General features: G+C 43.2%; 1 protein-coding gene across 5 annotated transcripts in view; it reads left to right on the forward strand.

Annotated features, from left to right (window-relative positions):
* casz1 (castor zinc finger 1) overlaps positions 1 to 21,000 on the forward strand; it is a 102,482-nt gene that overhangs the window by 76,099 nt on the left and 5,383 nt on the right. For 4 of the 5 annotated variants that reach the window (XM_007246784.4, XM_007246786.3, XM_007246785.3 and 1 more), the window contains 12 exons: positions 2,780 to 2,952; positions 3,309 to 4,171; positions 9,925 to 10,048; positions 10,846 to 10,909; positions 11,967 to 12,130; positions 13,493 to 13,615; positions 13,834 to 14,151; positions 14,370 to 14,568; positions 15,788 to 15,959; positions 17,975 to 18,123; positions 18,834 to 19,068; positions 20,587 to 20,952. In XM_007246784.4, coding sequence (XP_007246846.3) covers positions 2,780 to 2,952; positions 3,309 to 4,171; positions 9,925 to 10,048; positions 10,846 to 10,909; positions 11,967 to 12,130; positions 13,493 to 13,615; positions 13,834 to 14,151; positions 14,370 to 14,568; positions 15,788 to 15,959; positions 17,975 to 18,123; positions 18,834 to 19,068; positions 20,587 to 20,952 — 2,950 coding nt within the window. The remainder of the gene's footprint in view (positions 1 to 2,779; positions 2,953 to 3,308; positions 4,172 to 9,924; positions 10,049 to 10,845; positions 10,910 to 11,966; positions 12,131 to 13,492; positions 13,616 to 13,833; positions 14,152 to 14,369; positions 14,569 to 15,787; positions 15,960 to 17,974; positions 18,124 to 18,833; positions 19,069 to 20,586; positions 20,953 to 21,000) is intronic. The other variant, XM_007246787.3, reaches the window with a different exon arrangement.

Consider the following 21,000-nt stretch of genomic DNA (forward strand, 5'->3'; position numbering starts at 1 on the left):
ATTGTCATTTAGAGCTTTTATTTGCAGAAAATGAGAAATGTCTGTAATAGCAATAAAGGTGCAGAGCTTTTAGACCTCAGATAATGCAAAGAAAACAAGTTCATATTCAAGTTCAGCTTGTGTGATGGCTTGTGATCATCCATCTTCTTCTTTATTATATTCCAGTTTTCAAATAAAAAAAAATCATAATTTTTAAGTGGTCTCTTATTTTTTCCAGAGCTGTGTGTTCAAATGTTTGTGGACACCTTCTAATGAAAACAAATAGCATTCAGCAACTTTAAATAGCACCCATTGCTGACACAGATGAGCAAATCCAATCCCTGTAGAGACGTATTTCCAATAGGATTGAACTCTCTGGAACAGATAAACATGAACCTATTGGCACCATGCCTAATACCGCCCTCACTAATGCCACCATGCCTAATGCCAAGCACTGAGCACTGACTGTGGAGCAGGGAAACTGGGGATGTGTTGGGGTGGCAAACATGCAACATTCATTCAAGACTTCAGGTCAAACTTTTTTTTAGTACTTTTTGGAAGAAACCAATGAATTTTGAGACACTGGGGAGAGTTAATGTGTTTGAAAGCACGGGAGGGAGCCAGTGTGATTCGAGTCACTGAGGAGAGTCTGTGGTTTGGAGTCATGTTTGGAGGCATTTGTTCTTTGTTTTAACACTATTGATTTGTTTATTACCCATAATGTTAGAAGAAAAAAAATTAACAAGAAATTGTCTTTTTGTAATTTTGTCTGTATATGGTGTACATCAAATGCAGAGCTGTTATTGTAGGCCTAACCCTACATTTTTAAACATACTCAGATTGTATCAGGCTCTATAAAAATATGAAATGTGTAGTGTCCATTTTCAAAGAGTGTAAAAGAGTGCCGCTGTATAGCAGGATTTCATGGCTAACCAGGGACACAATAGCTGCTGTATCAGATGGCATGCAGATTTAGTCATGGAATATAGTTGCACACAAAAACCTCAAGGTTCAAACCAGCCCATCCATGCCAGTCAGATTTAAAGCCAGCCATAAGCAGAGGAGCAGCGAGGCAAACGGAGATGCTCTTCAGGATTCTGTGGCTCACCTAGGTCTATAAAAGGAAGTTGCAGTTCTTCCACTTTTTCCATTAGGCCCGAATTACCATTTAAGAGCAGTTTTCATTCGTTTGACAAAAGGTGTCATAAAGTAAATAAAAGACAAATTAAAAGGACGCAGGAGAGGCAGCCCTGCACTCCTCTCGCGCTCTCTCTCGCTCCTTAATTGGCATGGATAAAATTCAGTTAGTTGTTTATATAAACTCAACATTTTTCATCTTTTAGTACCAAGCGGAGAGTCGAAGATTATATCCCACCAGATTTGTTTAATTTTTTACATCTGCTTATTTTCAAGGTGTCACCGGGCCGAGTGCTTTCTCACCGTGGGGAGCGGCGTCCAGGGGCAGATGGCTTAAGATATATTCTTTTTAAACCCCCCTAACGGCGTAATTGTTATTAGACATTTCAGCTCTTGTTTTAACAGCTCTGAGAACCAGCAGATGTTGGCACCCGTTCTCCTGATTTACAGGGGAAAAAAACAGAGTGGCATTTTTTTCATTGTTTGACTCAATATGGTAAAGTTACCCTGTTTGCACAGCTGAAAAGTGCCAGGGATGATATACAATTGCTGGTTTTAATTCAAACATTAGTCTGTGTTTCCCTGCTGCCCGAAGGGCTCCTGAGTGCTGCTGCTGAGTAACAGAACCGTTCAGACTAAAGAAAGTGACAGACTCTGTGCCTAGCTCTACACCCCCACCTCGCCCCAACCCCCCAACTCTTAGATTTGTTCTGCAGGTTAAAGCAAGGCAGAGACAGTGGTCGTCTTCTACTACACAGTTGTAAATGTGTGGAAAGCCTTAAATGGAAGAAGGTTCTAACCACACACAGCCCGCTATGTTGCTGTGTTGCAGTTGCATTGGCTTAGTTATTAAGGTCGGTCTTACACAATGCAAGTTTAGTGCTGTTTTGGTGTTGTGCAGCTGTTTGCACCAGACTTGGCCCCAAAACACTCGGTTGCATCTGCGTGCACCGAGCAGATATAGGCTTTTCTTCTAGGTATGCATTCACTCACTTAGTCAGTCTGTAGTCTGTGGGTTCAGTCACATGACAGTGACCTGACGATATGACCTTTTTGAACTTGTTGCCCTTATTGCCCTGCACCATCACCACCCTGTTACTGTTGTACATACCTCTGGAATAATTTAGCTGCACCAATATCAGTAAAAACTACAGACTCCATCATGTTTTGTGATATGTCTCACTATGTTTTTGCAACTCTTTTGAAATTTGGATTTCTTTGGACGCAAACTGCACTCTTTAACTAAATTTGCATCACACTGGTTGTCAGTGCAACCTGAAAATTGCACTGTCACCTCATTTGCCTCCTTGCTCAGGTGTGAAAACTTGGTTTTCATGTTTAGGGAGCACTTCTTCGTTTCAGCAAACCTTAGATCTTGAGAAATCTTTCAAGTAGATCTTTTTTTTTTAGGTCAGAACTTTCTTGGCGCCCCACATCGCTTGGTTCATCACCAAGCATCTTTTTTTCCTGTTGTATCAGAGGTGTTGTTTCCAGTGCCCCTGCAGAGTAGAGAAATCCAACCACCAACATACAGTTCTCAGAGTACTCATTTTCCTCTTCTGCAACCTTCTGAAACCCACAATGTTTACTGCGTTGTGTCGTCCGCCTCTGCTCCACTTCTAGTGAAAGTACCTTTTTTTTCTCTCTCTCCCATTTCCATCAGGTGGGCTGCAACAAGGTGTACACCAGCACATCTGATGTAATGACTCATGAGAACTTCCATAAGAAGAACGCACAGCTGATCAACGATGGCTTCCAGAGGTTTCGTGCAACCGAGGACTGCGGCACTGTGAGCTGTCAGTTCTACGGGCAGAAGACAACACACTTCCACTGCAGGTGAGGAAAATACCGTTGCTGAGCATATATTTCTGGAATTGTTTTTGACATAATATTGGTTATGATCCACTGATGAGTCAATGATATGACACAATTAAAATTGGCCATCAGCATCAAAAGCTTAAAGAAGCACAATTGGCCATTGTTTTCCTGGGTGGGAAATGGTGGGATTCTGGCCATATTTATATATTGGTTTAAAAGCTGATTTGCATATTAACATATTGCTACCTTCAGTAATATCAGTGTTTCATAAACCAGTAGCACACTATCAATTACTACACAATTTATCGTCCAGCTCTTTTCCCAATTAATAAAAAAATGTAAATTAACTGATATGTATTCTTCTTTTTTTTCAGGCGCCCTGGGTGCACCTTCACCTTCAAGAACAAGTGCGACATCGAGAAGCACAAGAGCTATCACATCAAGGATGACGCGTACGCCAAGGACGGCTTCAAGAAGTTCTACAAGTACGAGGAGTGCAAGTATGAGGGCTGCGTCTACAGTAAGGCCACCAACCACTTCCACTGCATTCGCCAGGGCTGCGGCTTCACCTTTACCTCCACCAGCCAGATGACCTCGCACAAGCGCAAGCACGAACGCCGCCACATCCGCTCGTCCGGCGTGCTGGGCCTCTCCTCCTCCTTCCTGCTGCCCAAAGAGGAGCAGGAGGAGTCCAGCAACGATGACCTGGTGGACTTCTCCACCATCAGCAGCAAGAACTCCAGCCTGAGCGCCTCGCCCACCACTCAGCAGCAGCCCTCCTCTGCTATGCCCCACCTGATGGCCACACCCACAACTGCAGTGGCCACCAGCAGCCTCAGCGTCAAGCCCACCACAGCCCTGCTCCCGGCCAGCCGCATGTCCACCCTGCTGTCCCAGGCCCTGCCCAGCAACATGCCGATGGCCCTGGCCATGGCCAGCAGTGCACTGGGCGGAGCTTCCAACCCTTTCTTCCCGCTTCTTCCCAGGCTGCCGCTGCAGCTCCCACCCACCGCCGCCAGCATGATCTCTGCAGCCAGCTCTGGAGCCCATTCCACACCCCGGGACTCCCTGGCCCCCAGCTCCAGTGCATCAGGGGAGGTGCCCTCCGCCTCCACACCCACCTCCTACGCTGCCTCTTCCATCATGGAGAAGATCTCTGCCAGCAAGGGCCTGATATCCCCAATGATGGCCAGGCTGGCTGCTGCTGCCCTCAATCCTGCCAGCAATCCAGATGCAGGTTAGTGCACTGAAACACACAGTTGTGCATCAAAAAGTAGTGTACCATTATCAACAATATACTAACATGACAAATGTAATGTGAGAGCAGTATGCAACTTGATGATAAAATTTTACTATAGGGAACAGCTTGGGATTGGCCACACCTGCATAAGTTGTGGTAATACCTTCTGAGTATCTCGACACTGCCCAATGTGCTCATGGCAAAGTTAGGTGAATTGTTAAGTGAGTTTTAGCTAGAACTGATATTAAGTACCAGTTGGATAGGACATTCCATTTCTGAAGTTGTGTAGTCATTTAATACTCCTTGACTAACAGTGCCACATGTAAACCAGTAATATATCATCAAAAGCATAACCACCCACAGGAGACAGATGGTGGTAATGATTGGGGCTGGTGGTGTCTAGGTAAAATTGTCGATTAACAGACAAATAGATATACTACTTTACTAGTTCCTGTCCTTTGACTTTTGGAATGTCTTTATACAGTATATACTTTATAACACTTGTAACATAACATAATTTGAACAATTGTAGCAGTGGTGTCTATGATATCAATGAAATGACTAATAAACCGTCATATCCCATTTTTCCTTTTTGCTCTTTTACAACAATCACTTCCTTTTCCCTCCCTCCCTTTCTCATTCCCTCCCTCTCTCCGTCTGACAGTAAAAGGGCACTCATGGGCCATCGGCTCATTTGGTCCACAGACAGTACACAAATCTCTGATTTCAGGATTAGGGCAAATATTGAGGGGCTGGTTTGCTGCCCTAGACCCTTTATTGCAGTGATCATTGCCTCGATACCCACAATCCATTAGCAGATAAGTGCTGTAGTGGTAGCGAGCGGCCCCTGTAAAGCCGCCTCTAATAGCATTCTCAGGAGGTTCCCAGAGTCTGTGTTCTACATGCTTCCTCATCATCAGCCTCTTATCTGAGCATGCACTCGTTCCGACCAAATGGAGCCTGAATAAAATTAAGTTGAGAAATTGAAGGTATAAAGCATTTTTTATGCAGACTGATATAGAGGGAGAAAAATAACAGAAATTGTTGAAGCAGAAATGACTCAGCGCTCTAGAGAGGTGTGCGTGTGTGTGTGTGTTTTCTGCTATATTTGCGTGTGCGTTTATGGAGTTGGTGTATTTTTTTTGCCTAGACTCTCTGTCTCCATTTAACATAGACTACCATTCAAAAGTATGGAGCCAGGGTTATTAATATACAGTATATTGCTCAGTAATGACATGATAAAACAGTGCAAACTATCTGAGATAAGGTGTGTTCATATGAAACCAGTTCTGGTACAGATACATGTACAGTCGGTTCCATAAGTATTTGAACAGTGACTCATTTTATTGTAATTTTGCTGTACACCAGGTAAATGGATTGGAAATTATGCAATCAATGTGTGGTTGTTTGAGATCTAGATTTTCAGCTTTTATTAAAAAGCTTAAAAGTCTACAGTCAAGGTCAGATTAGACATGCCTTAAAGGCTGCCCTGCTTTGGAACAATATTCTTTAAACAGAGAACCCAAGATTAATTGAGTATAAAGAAGGACCGGCATGGTTTATGAAGAAAAGCATACCACACCATATGTTAAACATGGTGCAGGTAGTATAGTGGCATGGCCATGCCTGCCAATGAAACTGTTGTCACTGTTGTTAATTCTAATGTGTGTAGAGATATTGGCACTGTCATGCCAAAAGTCAAGGAACAGGAACAAATCTACTCTTGCCATCATGTCCCATGAAATCTAAAGACCACAGGTACAGGCTTTCCCAATCTGTCCCCTGAGGTAAAACTACATCATCAACCTACATACAACTATCCCATGACTTTTGTCATGCACAGCGGCAAGCCTCTGAGCAGGTGGGCCGTGTCTCTGTCTGTGTGTTGTGGAAAAGGGGATAGAAATGGGGAACAGGATGGGGTCCTGAGAGAGCCGGGGCAGCTGCTGCAGGGCGTGTACCCTGTCACAGGCCCCACCTCTGGGGCCTTTACAGGTATGGAGCTATGGAGCTGGGGGCAAAGCTGTGGCCCTCAGAGAGAGAGAGAGACAGGTTCCAAAGCCCCCCACCCCACACAGACTTTCACACACACCACGAAACAGGAGAGGGAGAGAGGGGGCACACACGCGACTTTATGGGGGTGGGATGAGGGTCCTTGTGTTGGGACAGGGGGGCGGGGAGCCACAGATGGTGCGACTTCCCTTCACTGGAGAGAGAGTGAAAGAGTGTGTGTGTGCGTGTGTGTGTATGTGTGTGTGTGTGTGTGTCTCATAACTTCACACTTCAACATGAAGCAGCTCACCAGCTCATAGTGAGAGCGTCTTGTGTTTAATTTAGGTACCTTTGAGAGAAGAGAAAAAAAATCCCGCACCAGGCAGAGTTGAGAGTGCAGATCATAACGTGTCGTTGCTAATTTTACGCATTTGCTCAGAAACGGCGTGTGAACAGGACATTTGTGTAAAATATGAAGAGGATGTGGTCAGGGCTCAGCGTTAGAAAGAAGTGAACAATGTTTACTGCGGCTATTTTTTTGGCAGTTTCTTTTTTTCTCTCTCTCTAACTCTATCTCTCTGTCTCTCTCTCTCTTTTTTTTAGTTGACAGTTGTTGCACAAGCAAACACGGTCGGTTTGGTTGGAGCCTGTCTCTCTCCACAGGACTCTGTGGTGACGAGTAACGTACTAATACATTCAGGTGTCATCATTGTTTGGTTGAGCGTTTGCTATTTTATCAGTGTTTCTCACCAGATTTTAATATCTAAGGGGTTTGCAAATTAGACAAAGGTTAGGTTTGAAACAGGGGTTATAAATGTCCAGTGTATTACTCAGTGTATTACTTAGTAATTACTTGATAACGCAATGCAGTGTGTTTGTATATTTTGTTTCAGAGTAATGTACAGTCAGTTTTATATGTATTTACAAAGTAACAGTGGCTAATTTTATTGTAACTGTTCTGGACACCAACACAAACTAAGATTTGTTTTTATTTTCATTATAAAGAAGGAAAAAAACAACTGTTCAGGATGCAAAGCACACCACATCATCTGTTAAACATGGTGGGGGCAGTGTCTTTCAAGCTCCTTGTCACCAGTGTTTTTAATGATATATAAACAATTCTATAAAGTGTATAAAGATATACACTGACATGTACATTAAACATTAATGTGAAAAAGTCCCATGACATTTTTCACATCCCATGAAAGCTAAGAAACACTCCACTGAGTTGCAACATATGCATATGGGGCCTCTTCATTGAATGTGGATGTGATTTCTGCCAGAGATTTCTGACAATTCAAGCCACACACCGTCAGTCACAATCATCAAACGTGGTTGGTTTTGTTGGAGCCTGTGTCTCGTCGCAGGACTAATTTACTAATACATTCAGGTGTCATCATCGCCTCGTAGTTGAGCGTCCGCTGTTTTATCAGTGTTTCACACCAGCTTACCCTCGAGTGTTTCTCCAGATCCTGGAATCTAAAGGGTTCGCTAATTAGACATACAGTACAAATGATCTTTCACAAGCTTGGTAACTTAGCAGGAGTAATTACACGCTAGAACATTATTCTTGGATAATTTCCAGAAAAATGCTGCTTTGAGATCAGACGGCTCCCTCCGCAGCTTCCCCTCCACCACCCCACCTCTCTCTCTCTCTCCCTCTCTCTCTCTGTAAGATTATCAGTGAGTTTGTCATGGAGACTGCGAGGCTGATAAAGGATTTAATGACTTCCCTCTCGCATGGTCATTATTTAACTGTCCTTTTTTAACTTCAGGCAATTCATTCCCAGAGGCAGCCCAAAGGAGAGGCAGTGCACTGGCTCTGGTTTGATGTGCGCTGTGCTTAGTGTAGTAGAGGCTGATCAGAGAGCATGCTGGGAGTTCGACTGGTTGAAAGGACGGCTAGCTAGCTTTTTTACGGGGTGGCTGGTGGACGGGGAGGTCTAAGCGCTGTTAATCATTAGTTAAATGGGGATTCAGCGGCAGTAGCCACACAGTGGATGAATGAAGCGAATGAAGCTGTGGTGGTGTTAGGCGTGGCTTCAGCAGTTGCACTGAATGAATCATGTTTTGCCTTTTCCCCTATTTGTAACAGTGACGTGAGCACACCATTGCCATCATAAGAACACCTTGTAATTACATTTCCATGCCCCCGTTTTTATCGTCACATCTGCCCTTTACTTTTTGTAAACAATTTGTGGTCAGTTGACAAAAGTCAAATTCTGCAAAACTGATAGGATGATGTTTCACAGTACAGATAAACATTCATTTTACTCACCATTTTACTTTAAAAACAAAAGTTATTTTACGTCTGAGCTTCACTATCCAAAATATATTAAATTAAAGTTATTAACATTCTGAAAGACCATAATTTAGAAACGTGTAATATTGAGATCTGTCGCAAACATTTTTTTTCCATTGTGTATTAGGAGGACTGCGGATAAACAGATTTTTTTTTTCTTCAAAATTAGGTGTACAAATTGGAGTTAAATATTGGAAGGTATATCTCAGCTGCCTCATTTTAGCTACAAGCATGCATATTAAGGCCTGCTTCACCATTCCCTTAACAATGCTTAGATTAGTGTTTTTAGCAATAATCCTAAAAAAAATAGGCTACATTCTGTGGTCCTGAACTGCTCTTTACAATGTGTGAACATTATACCTCAAACTATATAATTTTTTCTGCAGTTAATTTTAGTTCATTTTAAAATACATAAAAATTTAGTTTTTACTATTCTGGTAAACATAAAAGTCACAAGGTTTTGTTATGACAGCACCAGCATGCATATATGCAAGTGTGTGTGTGTGTGTGTGTGTGTGTGTATGTGTGCTGATGTGTGTCCATCTCCCGCAGCATTGTGTTGTAGGGGTTTCTTCTCCGTACACACTCGTCTCAACCTTCACAGTGCTGAGGGCCAAGGGCAGACAGTGGTGACGTGTCCTTGCCTGTCACTATTCCTCAGCAGGCCTGGCTCGGTGTACAGCGAGCCCCTCATGAAACCAATCACTGCTGATGCACTCAGCACTGCTGCAGAGGTTACGGCAGGGCCTTCGCTTTTATTCTTCCTTCTTTTTTTTAATAAAACACCACTTACTGGCTAGCAAAGGCCCAGCTTTCTCTGTATAGCCTGAGGACAAATTAATATTTCAACCACTTGGGGATTGGGGGAAAAGCCAGGAAGCGCACACTTGTCAGCATTTTTTACCCCTTCTTTATCATTTCTCTCTTTTTTTTTAACTCCTCCGTCCTCCCCTTCTGTCTTGCCTTGGCTCAGCACATCCGCCGCGTACCTACATTGAAGAACCGATCGAGAGGTCGCGCTATTTGAACTGATCTGATTGGCTGTCACCTCCAATATGACAGCCGGAGCAGATGTTCCTTTCGGGCATGCTCAGTGGCGCAGAGTGCCGTCCGTTGTCAGGCCAACAAGGACAAGTGGCGATGAGAGGGAGGCGGGGGGAGGGTCCGTCTGAACCTGCCACTTTCCCTCAGCATTAGCGTGTGCCGTAATGACCAGTTAAGAGGCAGGCCCTCAAATGGATTGTGACAAGGGCCGCTGAAAAAGGAGTCTTTTTCCCTCATTCCTCCCGCCTCTCAATCACCGTTTAAACGCCTTGACGGCTTGACATAATTCTGCAATAATTATCACTCCCAGTCCTCTCCTCAGTCCGGACACAAGTCAGATTGGATCTCATCACAGGGTAATAATGCTGACCAACAATAACTCTGTTGTCTCTCTTTCTCTCTCTCTCCTCAGGAAATGGGCAGGCAGGCCGGTTTAATCCAGTCCAAGTAAAGCAGGAGCCAATGGACGGCGCCTCCGGGGCCTCCCATGAGTCCATGCAAGAGCATAGCCTTGACCTGAGCAAGAAAGACCACAGGTACATCCCCTAAGCTATAGAGCCCTCATCACCCCCCCCCCCCCCCCCCTCATCCCCAAAGACACTCCCAACACCACCACCTCACCTCCACCACACTACCACACACTCGTCACCCAGACCCGCCCAGGCTGCTGTGCTATGCTGTGCTGTGATTTATCTCAGGAATAATACCGTATTGTGTTAATTAGTGTGAGTGCTCTTGTTAAATCCCCTACTCCCCCAACACCCCTCCCCACCCCACCCCCCTTTTCACAAGGTGGGTCTGCAAAGTGGTCAAGGAGGAGATTTACACACTGTCCATTTGAGGAGATCTGTCACAACTGTAAAGATTTCCTTATATAATAAATAAAATTTGCTTTATATAATGCACGACAGTTGAGCCACTTCAGTGAATAACCATATATTCACCCTTTTGGGAGAAATCAGCTATTTTCTTTACTATTACATTTTATTCAAAGTGCCTTCATCCATGAAGAAATATAAGTCTGAATAAAGCATTACAACATTAATACATATTAATGTTTTCTATGCAACAAAAAATATATGGTTATTCATTGGAAAGGTTCAAATAAAAACAGTTGACACACACTGTTCTTTAAATAAAGATAGTTATTTGATTAAAAGCAGCACAGCTAAGTTTTTTCTGTCTTTCTGTATTTATGTGGTGCGTTTCCCCCCAGTCTCTACATTGCGTTGCATTGTACTGCACTGCATATTAACGCAGTCTGAAATAAATAAAAATATTTACCCTTCTCATGCAAATCTTGGCTAAACATTGTTCATTTTGCTTGTTGCAGTAATGAATCAAACGGACACCCTGCACCGGCAAATACATCTCTTTTATCCTCACTTATGAATAAGGTAAGATCCATCCATCAAGAGCTTTTCATCCCAAGACAAATTAGCAGCACGCAGAGGGAGCTGTTTGTTTTTTAATGTTTCACCGCTAATAAGATGAGTTTGTATCATTTAAATTTTCCAGCCATTTTTCATACAGTGTAATTTCAGCCCACCGCTCACAAATTAATATAATGAAGCAAGAGCTGGGTGCCATGCCAGATATATAGAGATGTTTGTTTTTTGATGAGCTGTTTTGAACTCTGCACACATTTTTTTCCCCTGCCTCCTCCTCCTCCTTTCTGCTTTTTCTCTTCCATCCGCTCTATCTTTATTTATGGAGTTTGTAAATTATTTGATTAAAAAGTCAGCGGGGAGAAAAAAGAGCGACTGTCACCCTCATTTTTTAAAAAGACTAAACGTTAAGGGGCGAATATTTAAATGTTGTGTGTTTTTGTGGAGATTAAAATGGACATTGTTTTAATCATACATCTTTTCCTGACTAATACAAATGCTGCCGAGTGCGAGTTCCATTACCTTGATGATTTAAAGAGGGATCAGACTCTGTTTTTCCTCAGGGCTCAGCACTGCTCAGCTCTTTCTCTCTCTCTCTCTCTCTCTCTCTCTCGCTCTTGCTCTCTCTCTCACACGCACTCTCTCTCTCGCTCTTGCTCTCTCTCTCTCACACGCACTCTCTCGCGCTTGTTCTCTCTTGTGCACACACTCTCTGTCTGAATGTAACTGTGCCCTGGGCTTCTACTGTAGCTAAAGCACATTCATGGGCTTTGGCAGCAAGCAGCCTGTGAGCTCCTCTGGTGGGGGGCTGATTCTGTGTAAACGTCCTCCAGCAGCCCCCAAACTCCCGGGCCTGGGTCTGTCTTTAGGGCTCCTGTTCCGACCCAGTGCTTCACATAAAGCGCACCCAGACGCACACAAAGGACACTTGGCGTGTGCTCAAGTGGGGGCTGATTGTGTTTGTAAACTGTGAGGCAGCACTGAGCGGCTGAGTGCGAGAGGTGCGCACGTGTGTACGTGTGTGTGTGTGCGTCTGTGTGTGACGACTTGTTTGCTGTGTGTGCAGATGACGCACGTGAACCCGGGCTTCTTCAGTGCTCTGAACCTGAAGTCGGATCTGGAAGGGGGCCAGGTGGGAGAGAACTCTGAGGCAGCCCAGTATCTCAGCAGGCTGATAAAGAGGCCTGTTCCAGAGAAGCCCACTGAGCTGTGGAAGACCTACCTGCGCAGGTATGTCACACTGTGACACACGCTTTCATTCCATGCACTGTATACATTACTTTTACATTAATAAAATGTGTTATGTAGAAAGGCACATGTATTAATTTACATAGCACTGACTGTGTAATGTATTTTATTCATGTGGAAAGTTTGCATATATTTAAATCAAGCGGCCCAAAAAAGACAACATAGGATGTTCTATAGGGTGAAAACAACTTAAATTGGAAAGGAAAGGAAACAAAAAAATAAATAAAGGTAACAAAACTAAACAAAGCCAAACTGCAATTGCCGAAGTGGTACAACACAATTTACCTTCCACATTTATCCCATCAACCACAGCAATTGGGGGTTAGGTTCTTTGCCCAAAGGAACCTTGGCCATTAAAGTCCCTTCACTCAAGCCCTTCCAATCCTATCCTGCTGGTCCAGGGGATTGAACTAGCAACCTTTTGGTTCCAAGCCTCCTTCTCTAATCCTGAGCGAAGGGTTTTTGGCTCCTTCCAAAAATAAAATATATTTTCATAATATAATAACATATTATAAAAAATAGAATATGTTCCCTTACTATGGTTGCTATAATGTAAGAAGTGTTTGTAGAAAAAGTAGATCATTGTAAAGTAAAACCTTTCAGAACTGAAACAGTATAGAGCCCTGATGCAGGGGTCTGACATTTCTATGTATTCCTTGCTTTTTCCCACAGTGTCCTGTTGAGGACCCGTTGTGTTCCAGTCCATTATTCTTCCCTGCCTTTATGATTCCCACTGTTAGTTAAGGCAGCTCCTGTGCTTTGTCATTGTCACTTTTTAAGGTCTTCTTTAGTTCGTCACCGCACTGTGTATGCAGTGCTGTTAGTGCCGTGTTTGTACCTGGTTATGTATGCAGAAATACAGCACTTGGCCAGGACAAGGGATATTTTGGGTTTTGTTCCAAAGCACAGACAAAATGTCAGAGCAGTCTCTGGTCCAAGCATAGTGCTACTGCATTACTTACTGATTGCTCAATTAGATTCAATTTCTCAATTAAAAAATAGCATTGATTAAAATGTACCTTCTTGATGAATCTGCAGTGATTACTTGCATCAATTTGCATGATGATAATTCATATTTGACTGTCGCTCTTACAGTAAAAAAAAACAGCCATTGATTAGTTTGTATTTGGATTTTTTTGTGTTTTTATTTTTTAAAGACACACTGGTTTAAGCTTTTGTGCAAATTTTGGAAAATCAGTAATTACACCCCAGCATTGTTCAAATTTTGATGAAGGAAAGGGGAGGGGTTTTACAATAACTACTTAACCATAGCTGTGAATTGTTTCTATATTTTTCTCTCTATCTCTCTTATATATCTTTTCTCCCTTTTCACACCTGGTGTAGATACGATACTGATGAAGTGTGTGACAACCAGTGTGACTTCCTGCACAAGGTCCACTTTCATTGCCTTGTGGAGGACTGTGGCGCTCTCTTCAGCACTGTGGACGGAGCAATCAAACACGCCAAGTGAGCTCACGTTTATTCCCATCCATTACAAAATAGATACGCTCATCCCGAGGAATAGCCTCCATTAGTTTGAACGATTTTGCATGTTTGTATTCACCCTCTTTTATCTGTACCATTATCCTAAGGTAATATTAATGATGTGCTATGTTTAGCAGCTATAGCATGGCCTTGTGTGTGGATGTAATTGGGTGTAATGATGTCTCTCTGTGTCCTATTAGCTTCCACTTCAGAGCCAACCTAAAGGTTAAACCGGAGCCCCCTTTCAATGAGGGCAAGGACTCCAACGAGGGCGCCCTCAATCAGCTGCCTGCCCCCATCTCCATGGCCAGCTCTCCTCCCATTGAGGTGCCCAGTGTGGCTGCGTCTGGGGGCTACGGCTCATCCCCCTCCCTGCTGGCCTGGAAGCAGCTCACTGGCTCCATCCCGCAGCTCCCTGCCACCATGCCCAACATGCCTGCCACCTCCCCGCTGGCCACCACCTCACTGGAGAACGCCAAGCCACAGGTCAAACCTGGATTCCTGCAGTTTCAGGACAAGTAAGTGCAGCTGAGGAGGAGGAAACATCTTTTTGTCTTTCATCAGAAGAATGATTTTTACTTTTTACATTTACTAACATTATTATTAGAGCTTTAGTGAAGGTATGATTTAAGATAATATGCCCATCTGGATACCAGAAAACCTTTAGACACTTAAAACATTTAATGATCTGATATGTTACATTTAATCCTTTTATCTTTTATCTTTCCTTACCCAGTGACCCCTGTCTGGCCACCGACTGCAAATACTCCAACAAATTCCACTTCCACTGTCTATTTGGCAACTGCAAGTACGTGTGCAAGACCTCTGGGAAGGCTGAATCGCATTGCCTGGACCACATCAACCCCAACAACAACCTTGTGAACGTGCGAGACCAGTTTTCCTACTACTCCCTGCAGTGTCTCTGTCCCAACCAGGTGAGCTCTCAATCTCAGGCCTAACAGTGTCACAGCAGCAGCAGCAATCTGCTGCACTTTAAAACTGCACAAGCATTTGCACTCAGATATCAAAGAAAATTCATACATGAAGGCAAGGAAAAGGAAAGCAGATGCAGTCGTATAATTAAAACAAGATATTTATGTGATCTGGTTAACTCATGGTTAAAGAATTAGGATGAAAAATACTTAAATGCTCCAAAGCGGGGAGGGAAAAAAAGGTCTAGGCTTTTCATCAAAAATGTCATCATTAATAGAACAAAGCACTTCTCTTCTTTTCCATGCCCTTATTTGGAGCTAAACCTGTTTTAAATGCATTCATTCATGCGCCCTGTCCCCCATTCTCCTAAACCGCCCCCACCTCCTTCTCTCCTGAGCGGAGTAGATCCTGTTTGTCGGCTCCTGGGGGAGATGCCTCTCGGCTAACAGATGGTGGTTTGGAAGCAGGTTACAATGCAGCAGGGGAATGCTCTTACCTAAATAAGTCGGCGACAGGCCGCGTGAAGCATGGGAGTCTCCGAGTGATCTTAACGAGGAGCGTTCGCCGGGGTCAGTGGCCGGCCCTGGAGCCTAAAATTTTAAACAGAGCTGGTCAGTTAGACGGCCCTCGTAATGTGGCCTGAAAAAGAGGAAAGAGAAGGATTTAATGAGGGGGTATAACCTACTTCCTGTTCTCTCAGAGGGGTGCGCTGACAGCTTATCAGAACAATTGTCATAGTTAATTTTTGCCTTAAAAGATGGTCAGTTCAGTAATCTCTGCAAATTAATACAAGGATTAATAATAATTGGCTAGGATAAAGAAGGCCTTTAACCCTGGATCACTTAGAATCGTGTCAGTGATATGTCCAGAGACTTTTGGAAATGTTCTTTTTAAAATATCATCATTAAAACCCGGGATAGTAGCTGGGATGTGTGCATGTCCGTGTTGGAGTTTTGGAGGTTTCTGCCACTTTGTTTAAAAAGGAACCATGCTGGCTTTGTTGTGGGTTGCACTAAAGACAATGCTTTATTTTGATGTTTTTTATTAATGAAACATTTATATTTATATTAATTGATTCATTCATTCCCATGTTTAAAACATTATATAAAAATAAATATGACAGCAGGTAAAGAGTAGCGGAAGAGTCTGTAGGGGTTTGGTAGCAGAATAAAGTCAGCTTGTTGGAAATTAATGGAGATTGTCTGTCTCTTGTTTTTTCAGCACTGTGAGTTCAGGATGAGGGGCCATTACCACTGTCTGAGACCTGGCTGCTTCTTCGTCACCAACATCACTACCAAGCTGCCCTGGCACGTCAAAAAGCACGAGAAAGCCGAGAGACGTGCAGCCAATGGCTTCAAATACTTTACCAAGAGAGAGGAATGTGGCCGACTCGGTAGGTGTAAAATGAATAAAGAGCATTGGAAGAAATGTTAAAAATGTAAAAGGTTTTATGTTTGTAGCTTTTAGCTTTGGCCTTTGTATTGAATCATGTACATCTTCAGGCCGTATGATTCGCGCTTAAGCCTCCTACACACCTCATTATTTCAGTCATTGTCTACTCATTAAAGATCAATATTTCCAGACACCCTCTCTCATCTGAGCCCCCACTTCATTCCAGTGGTGCAGTCACAGGCAGCAGCAGAGCAGGATGGAGAAGAGAAGGTGTGAAATCAGATCAGTGATGATGTAACAGTAATTCTGCATCAATACGGTCGCCCTCCCGCTGTGAACACACTGTTTCCACACACTCCAGCAGGCAGAGGAAAAGTGCTGTTCCCTCCACTGACATGCTAATTGTCACACCATCGCAGCGCAATGCGCATGGCACGAAAGCAGCGTGCCTCACACCTTTTCACTGAATTCTGCAGAGCTTTCCCAGAAGCTGTTATCCCATTAGTATCAGTGCAACGATGTCGTCTTCTTTGGACGTTTTGTAGGAACTAACACAGTAAAGTCAGAGTACCAACAATGAAAATCCCCGGCTAAGCCCGGAATGTACTTCATAACAAATATCTCAGGCTGTGTTAAGAATCGGGTGCGGCAAATCGTAAAGCCGGGGATGTTTCATCTAGATTAAAATCAGCCCAAGAAAAATGGTGCCTGCCTTTTTGTCATACATTAATACTCCAGTATTTATAGTAAGCAATCAAACGGAGGCTGTTTTCTTGGGTATATTTAACCTGTCAGGAATGAGCAATTACACATGTTTGTTAATTACTGTGCCTGTCTAGCTTGGTCTGTTTGTGTTGCTCTTTTTCAAGCCTCGATCATCATCACACAGGCAAATTGAAAGATTTTTTTCTGTCTCTCTCTCCCTCTTATTCTCTCTCTTCCTCTCTTTCTCTCTTTCTCTAACTCTCTCTCTCAATCTCTCTCCCCACACACACCCCCCCCCCTCCTTTTTGCGGGGAAGAAAAAGAGAAACTTTTGCGGTGAAGAGGAAACTAAGCCAAAAGTGACACCGAACTCCCCTCAGTTTTCATAGCATCTCAATTCCCCGCAGCATCATCATTGTTTAGCAGGTTAAAAAAGGAGCGTGTCACAAAAGCAAGCAGCGCAGTCATAAAAAATTGATGGTTCAGCTGGACTGGGAGAGGTGTATCCATGGCAGCACCATTAAACACAGTGCTGGTGATGATGTTACCAGGATGCAGTGGCACAAAGAGCCTTGATATTTTAGCATGTCATTCTTATTTGCTCAACCCCCTCTGTTTCCCTCTGTTTAAAGTATATCTCCCGTGTGTACAAAAGCAATCTGACGACAAGCGGCTTGTTGTGCCGTGCCACCGGTGCCATGGTAATGGACAAGTCGGCACCTGCCCTGCATGTTACTCATTCAATTATTATTATTATAATATCTTTTTTGCGTGCATTATTCGCTAAATAAAATTAATACCAGCTTCCTACATTATTTGATTAGCTCACAAAAGCAGTCGTTTAATTTGAAAACGTATAGCAATTAAAATCTGTTGGGCTTTCGAATAAAAAAAGGGGAGGACAAAAACAGAGGAGGACTGAATAGATACAATAACAACGGATAGGTTGTGAAAAATGAATTTAATATGGAAATAATTGTGTGTTTACTTTGGTTTGCAGGGTTGTGCATTATTGCCTCTCCAAATGCAGAATGTATTTATGTAAATTCCAAATTGAATAAAATATGTCATTGTAATAAAGAGCACCACAGGTCTAATCTTCAAAAGCTCCACTTTCTCAGTGTGACACTCTGGAGAAAGTAATAAGGACTGGACTCATCTGCTGCGGCTTTACCAGCGCTCATCATCACCTTATTGAGAATCAGTGCTAGATGTGGCGTCTGAAGTGGCGTGGGGTGTAGAGGGGGGAAGGGTTTTTTTCTGTTGTTGGGCTTTGCTAATAGGAAGTAATGCTTTCCTCCTCGTTGTGCAGGCTGCAAGTACAACCAGGTGAACAGCCACTTCCACTGCATCCGTGAGGGCTGCATGTTCTCCTTCCTGCTCAAGCACCAGATGACCTCCCACGCTCGCAAACACATGAGGAGGATGCTGGGGAAGAACTTCGACCGAGTTCCATCTCAGGTGTGAAAATACTACAGCCATCAATCAATAAAAATTTTTTTTAATCTCGGTTATCACTGAAACTTTATTATTTATGAATGTCTTATATTTAAACATAAAATTAATTAAATGTGATTTTATTTATATACAAATAAGTTTGATTTAATTGTATGCTTTTAAAACAGATTGTCCTATGTGAACTATGTTGAATGCAAAATTAAAAACGAACTAGGGAGGATTGAGAGATAGTGAGTGTTAGTAATGAGATTTTTATCCATATTTCAGTATAAATTCAAAGTAATCTTCTCTCTGAACTCTGTTTACATCTCTTAATAAAACGACTAATATCTCATTGGGCTCTGTGGACAGAGAGAATTGCGTCAGGGTGTTGGAGTTTTTGGATTAATCACGCAATGAACATGCACTAGAGAAAACAAAGCCTTCACTGGCCTTTATGGGTGACCTTTGTGACATTTTCTGTGTTGCTTTGTACGATGCAAAACCTAAAGCTTTAGTGAAGAGGAAACAAGAAAGAGACTGAGCTGATTGAGGTGTTTGATAAGTTGCTGTTGCATATCATGCACTGACAACTGCTTTGCAAAAGCTTTGAATCTGATGAATATAAGCATAAAATCTAACACTAATAATTGGTTCAAATTTTAGTTTTCTGACCAGTGCATATTTTTCTGCTCTGTACTCAAAGACTAAATGCTAGGTTTGCTTTGTTGTAGGTCGTAGCTCATGGCCACCCATCAGATGAGATGCAGCACATGGCCGGCCTGGGCTCTCCTGGCACCATGGCCGGCCACCCGGGCATGAACTCTTCCTTCCCAGGCATGATGGACGACAATGATGACTACATGGACTACATGGCCGGAGGAAGCCCTCTAGGACTTTCCTCAGAGTCCTCGAACCAGGATCGCAGCTGCACCAGCACCCCAGTGGGCAACGACAGCTCCCCTGCAGGTGAGAAGCTTTCTCCATCTTCATCTTCATTAAAATCATTATCATCGTCATTATCAATTTTTAGCTTTGCCTTTCATACATTACAAAAGACAACAGAGGGATTATATTATGAATAGAAATTAATGGAAGCTCAGTATAGAATGGTCTTTACTGAGGAGTGATATATCATTGCATACTAGGTGTGCATGATATAATCATAAAACTGAAAATCATAAACTGCCACATTTTTGAACATGTCTGTTAATTTAAATTTCATGGAAATGGACAGCTCATTGGGTAATATTAAGTCTCTACACCAAGGGACCATAGGATTTTCCTACTATGAGCACATGATTTGATACAGTTGTCATTTTTGCCTCACATTCACTGGATAATGTATAAGGATTATTAGTAAACTTAGTAAGTATTAAAGGAAATTTTAATACAGATTTAGCCACTGGTACTATGGCCAAGGAATCATGCTGCTTTGCCATTAGCAGAGCTAAGAAAGGCCAATTTTATATTTTTTTGCTGGCTGGCACAGGCTTCTGTTAGCTAATGGATCAGATCTGGGGGTCCAACGCCTTCCTCTGAGTGCATTGGCTTCCCACTGATGCTGCATTGGCAGAACTTTGAGGCTGACCTCTTAACCTCAACCTTCTAATGTAAAGACCATTGCAAGTGATAGTAGGAGTCCTATTGAGTGGGTGTGTTAATTGATAAAGCTAAATTGGGGAGAAAATAGGGTTAAAACTAATAAATAAATAATTTTTTAAAAAGTGTTCCTGTTGTAGGAGCATTATGTCACTAAGCTAAGGATTGAAATAAACGTTCACATGTGTGTGTCAGTTAATCAGCCGCACAGTGCAGATCTAACCGCACCACTGTGTGTTCAAATCCTCTGGGCCTCATGCCCCTGGTGAGTAGTGGTGATTAAAAAAAGAGCTGCCACTGTACTTTTCCACTGATGCTCAAAGCTGCTTGTAGTTGTGTCTCATAAACGCAACAACTTGTCCATGAAGCATCAGAGCCCGGCAAATGTTTTGCACAGTAATGACACTTATCAAATTATGGAGCAGTAAATTTATTATATAGTCCTCCACGCACCCTCCTCACATTAATGCCATCCCTGTGGCAACTCCATAACAGAGGCACAGCTCTCATAATCTCCACCTACACCATGCACTGGATGTCATTCTGGGACAAACACGTTTTCTCTGGGCTTTGTGCTGTTTGAATCTGGCCTTTTCCTGCACTGGAATGATTTCAATGTTTCTCACTGTTTGGTTTCAAAATAGTATCTTTCATTCTCATCACTGTTGCTTTTGGCTGTTTGATTTTTTTATCTTTTCATCATTTGGCTTTTGGTATCTCATTATTTGATCTCTTCCCTTTTCTGCTTCCCATTCCCTGTGTGTTTGTGTATGTGTGTGTGATTGTGTGTGTGTGTCTGCACCTGTCTGTCTCTCTGTCCCTTTTCCACCCTGCCTACTCCCCCAATCAACTCCTCAACTCCTCCTTGGCACCTTGTCTCTGTAGGACCAGGCTGTCAGGTCCCTCCACCTCTTGCTTCCACTCCCTCTGCTGAAACTCCTCCCACCTCTCAATCTGCACCTGCTGCCGCTGCTCCACCTCCTCCACCTCCACCTCCTCCTCCTCCACCACCCCAGCCTCAGGCTCCGCTCCAGTCCCAGCCTCCATCTTTTCCTCCGACTCTTCTGCGGCCTCCTCTCCCCTCGCTCCCATACCTCCTCTCTCCATCCTGTATCTCATACTCTCTGCTCAGCGCCTCTCTCGGAGCCACTCGGAGTGTTGTCATGCCAGCCAACACACCAGCTTTCAGCCCCATCATTGCCACTCCGTCTCCGGTTAAAAATGACGTCCCTATAGTGCAGGACGCTGCAGGTACCTACCCACCTCCGACAGAACTCTGCAGCTTTAGAGTTTTAGAGA

This window comes from Astyanax mexicanus, chromosome 13 (assembly GCF_023375975.1).
Source record: "Astyanax mexicanus isolate ESR-SI-001 chromosome 13, AstMex3_surface, whole genome shotgun sequence".
NCBI lineage: Eukaryota > Metazoa > Chordata > Actinopteri > Characiformes > Acestrorhamphidae > Astyanax > Astyanax mexicanus.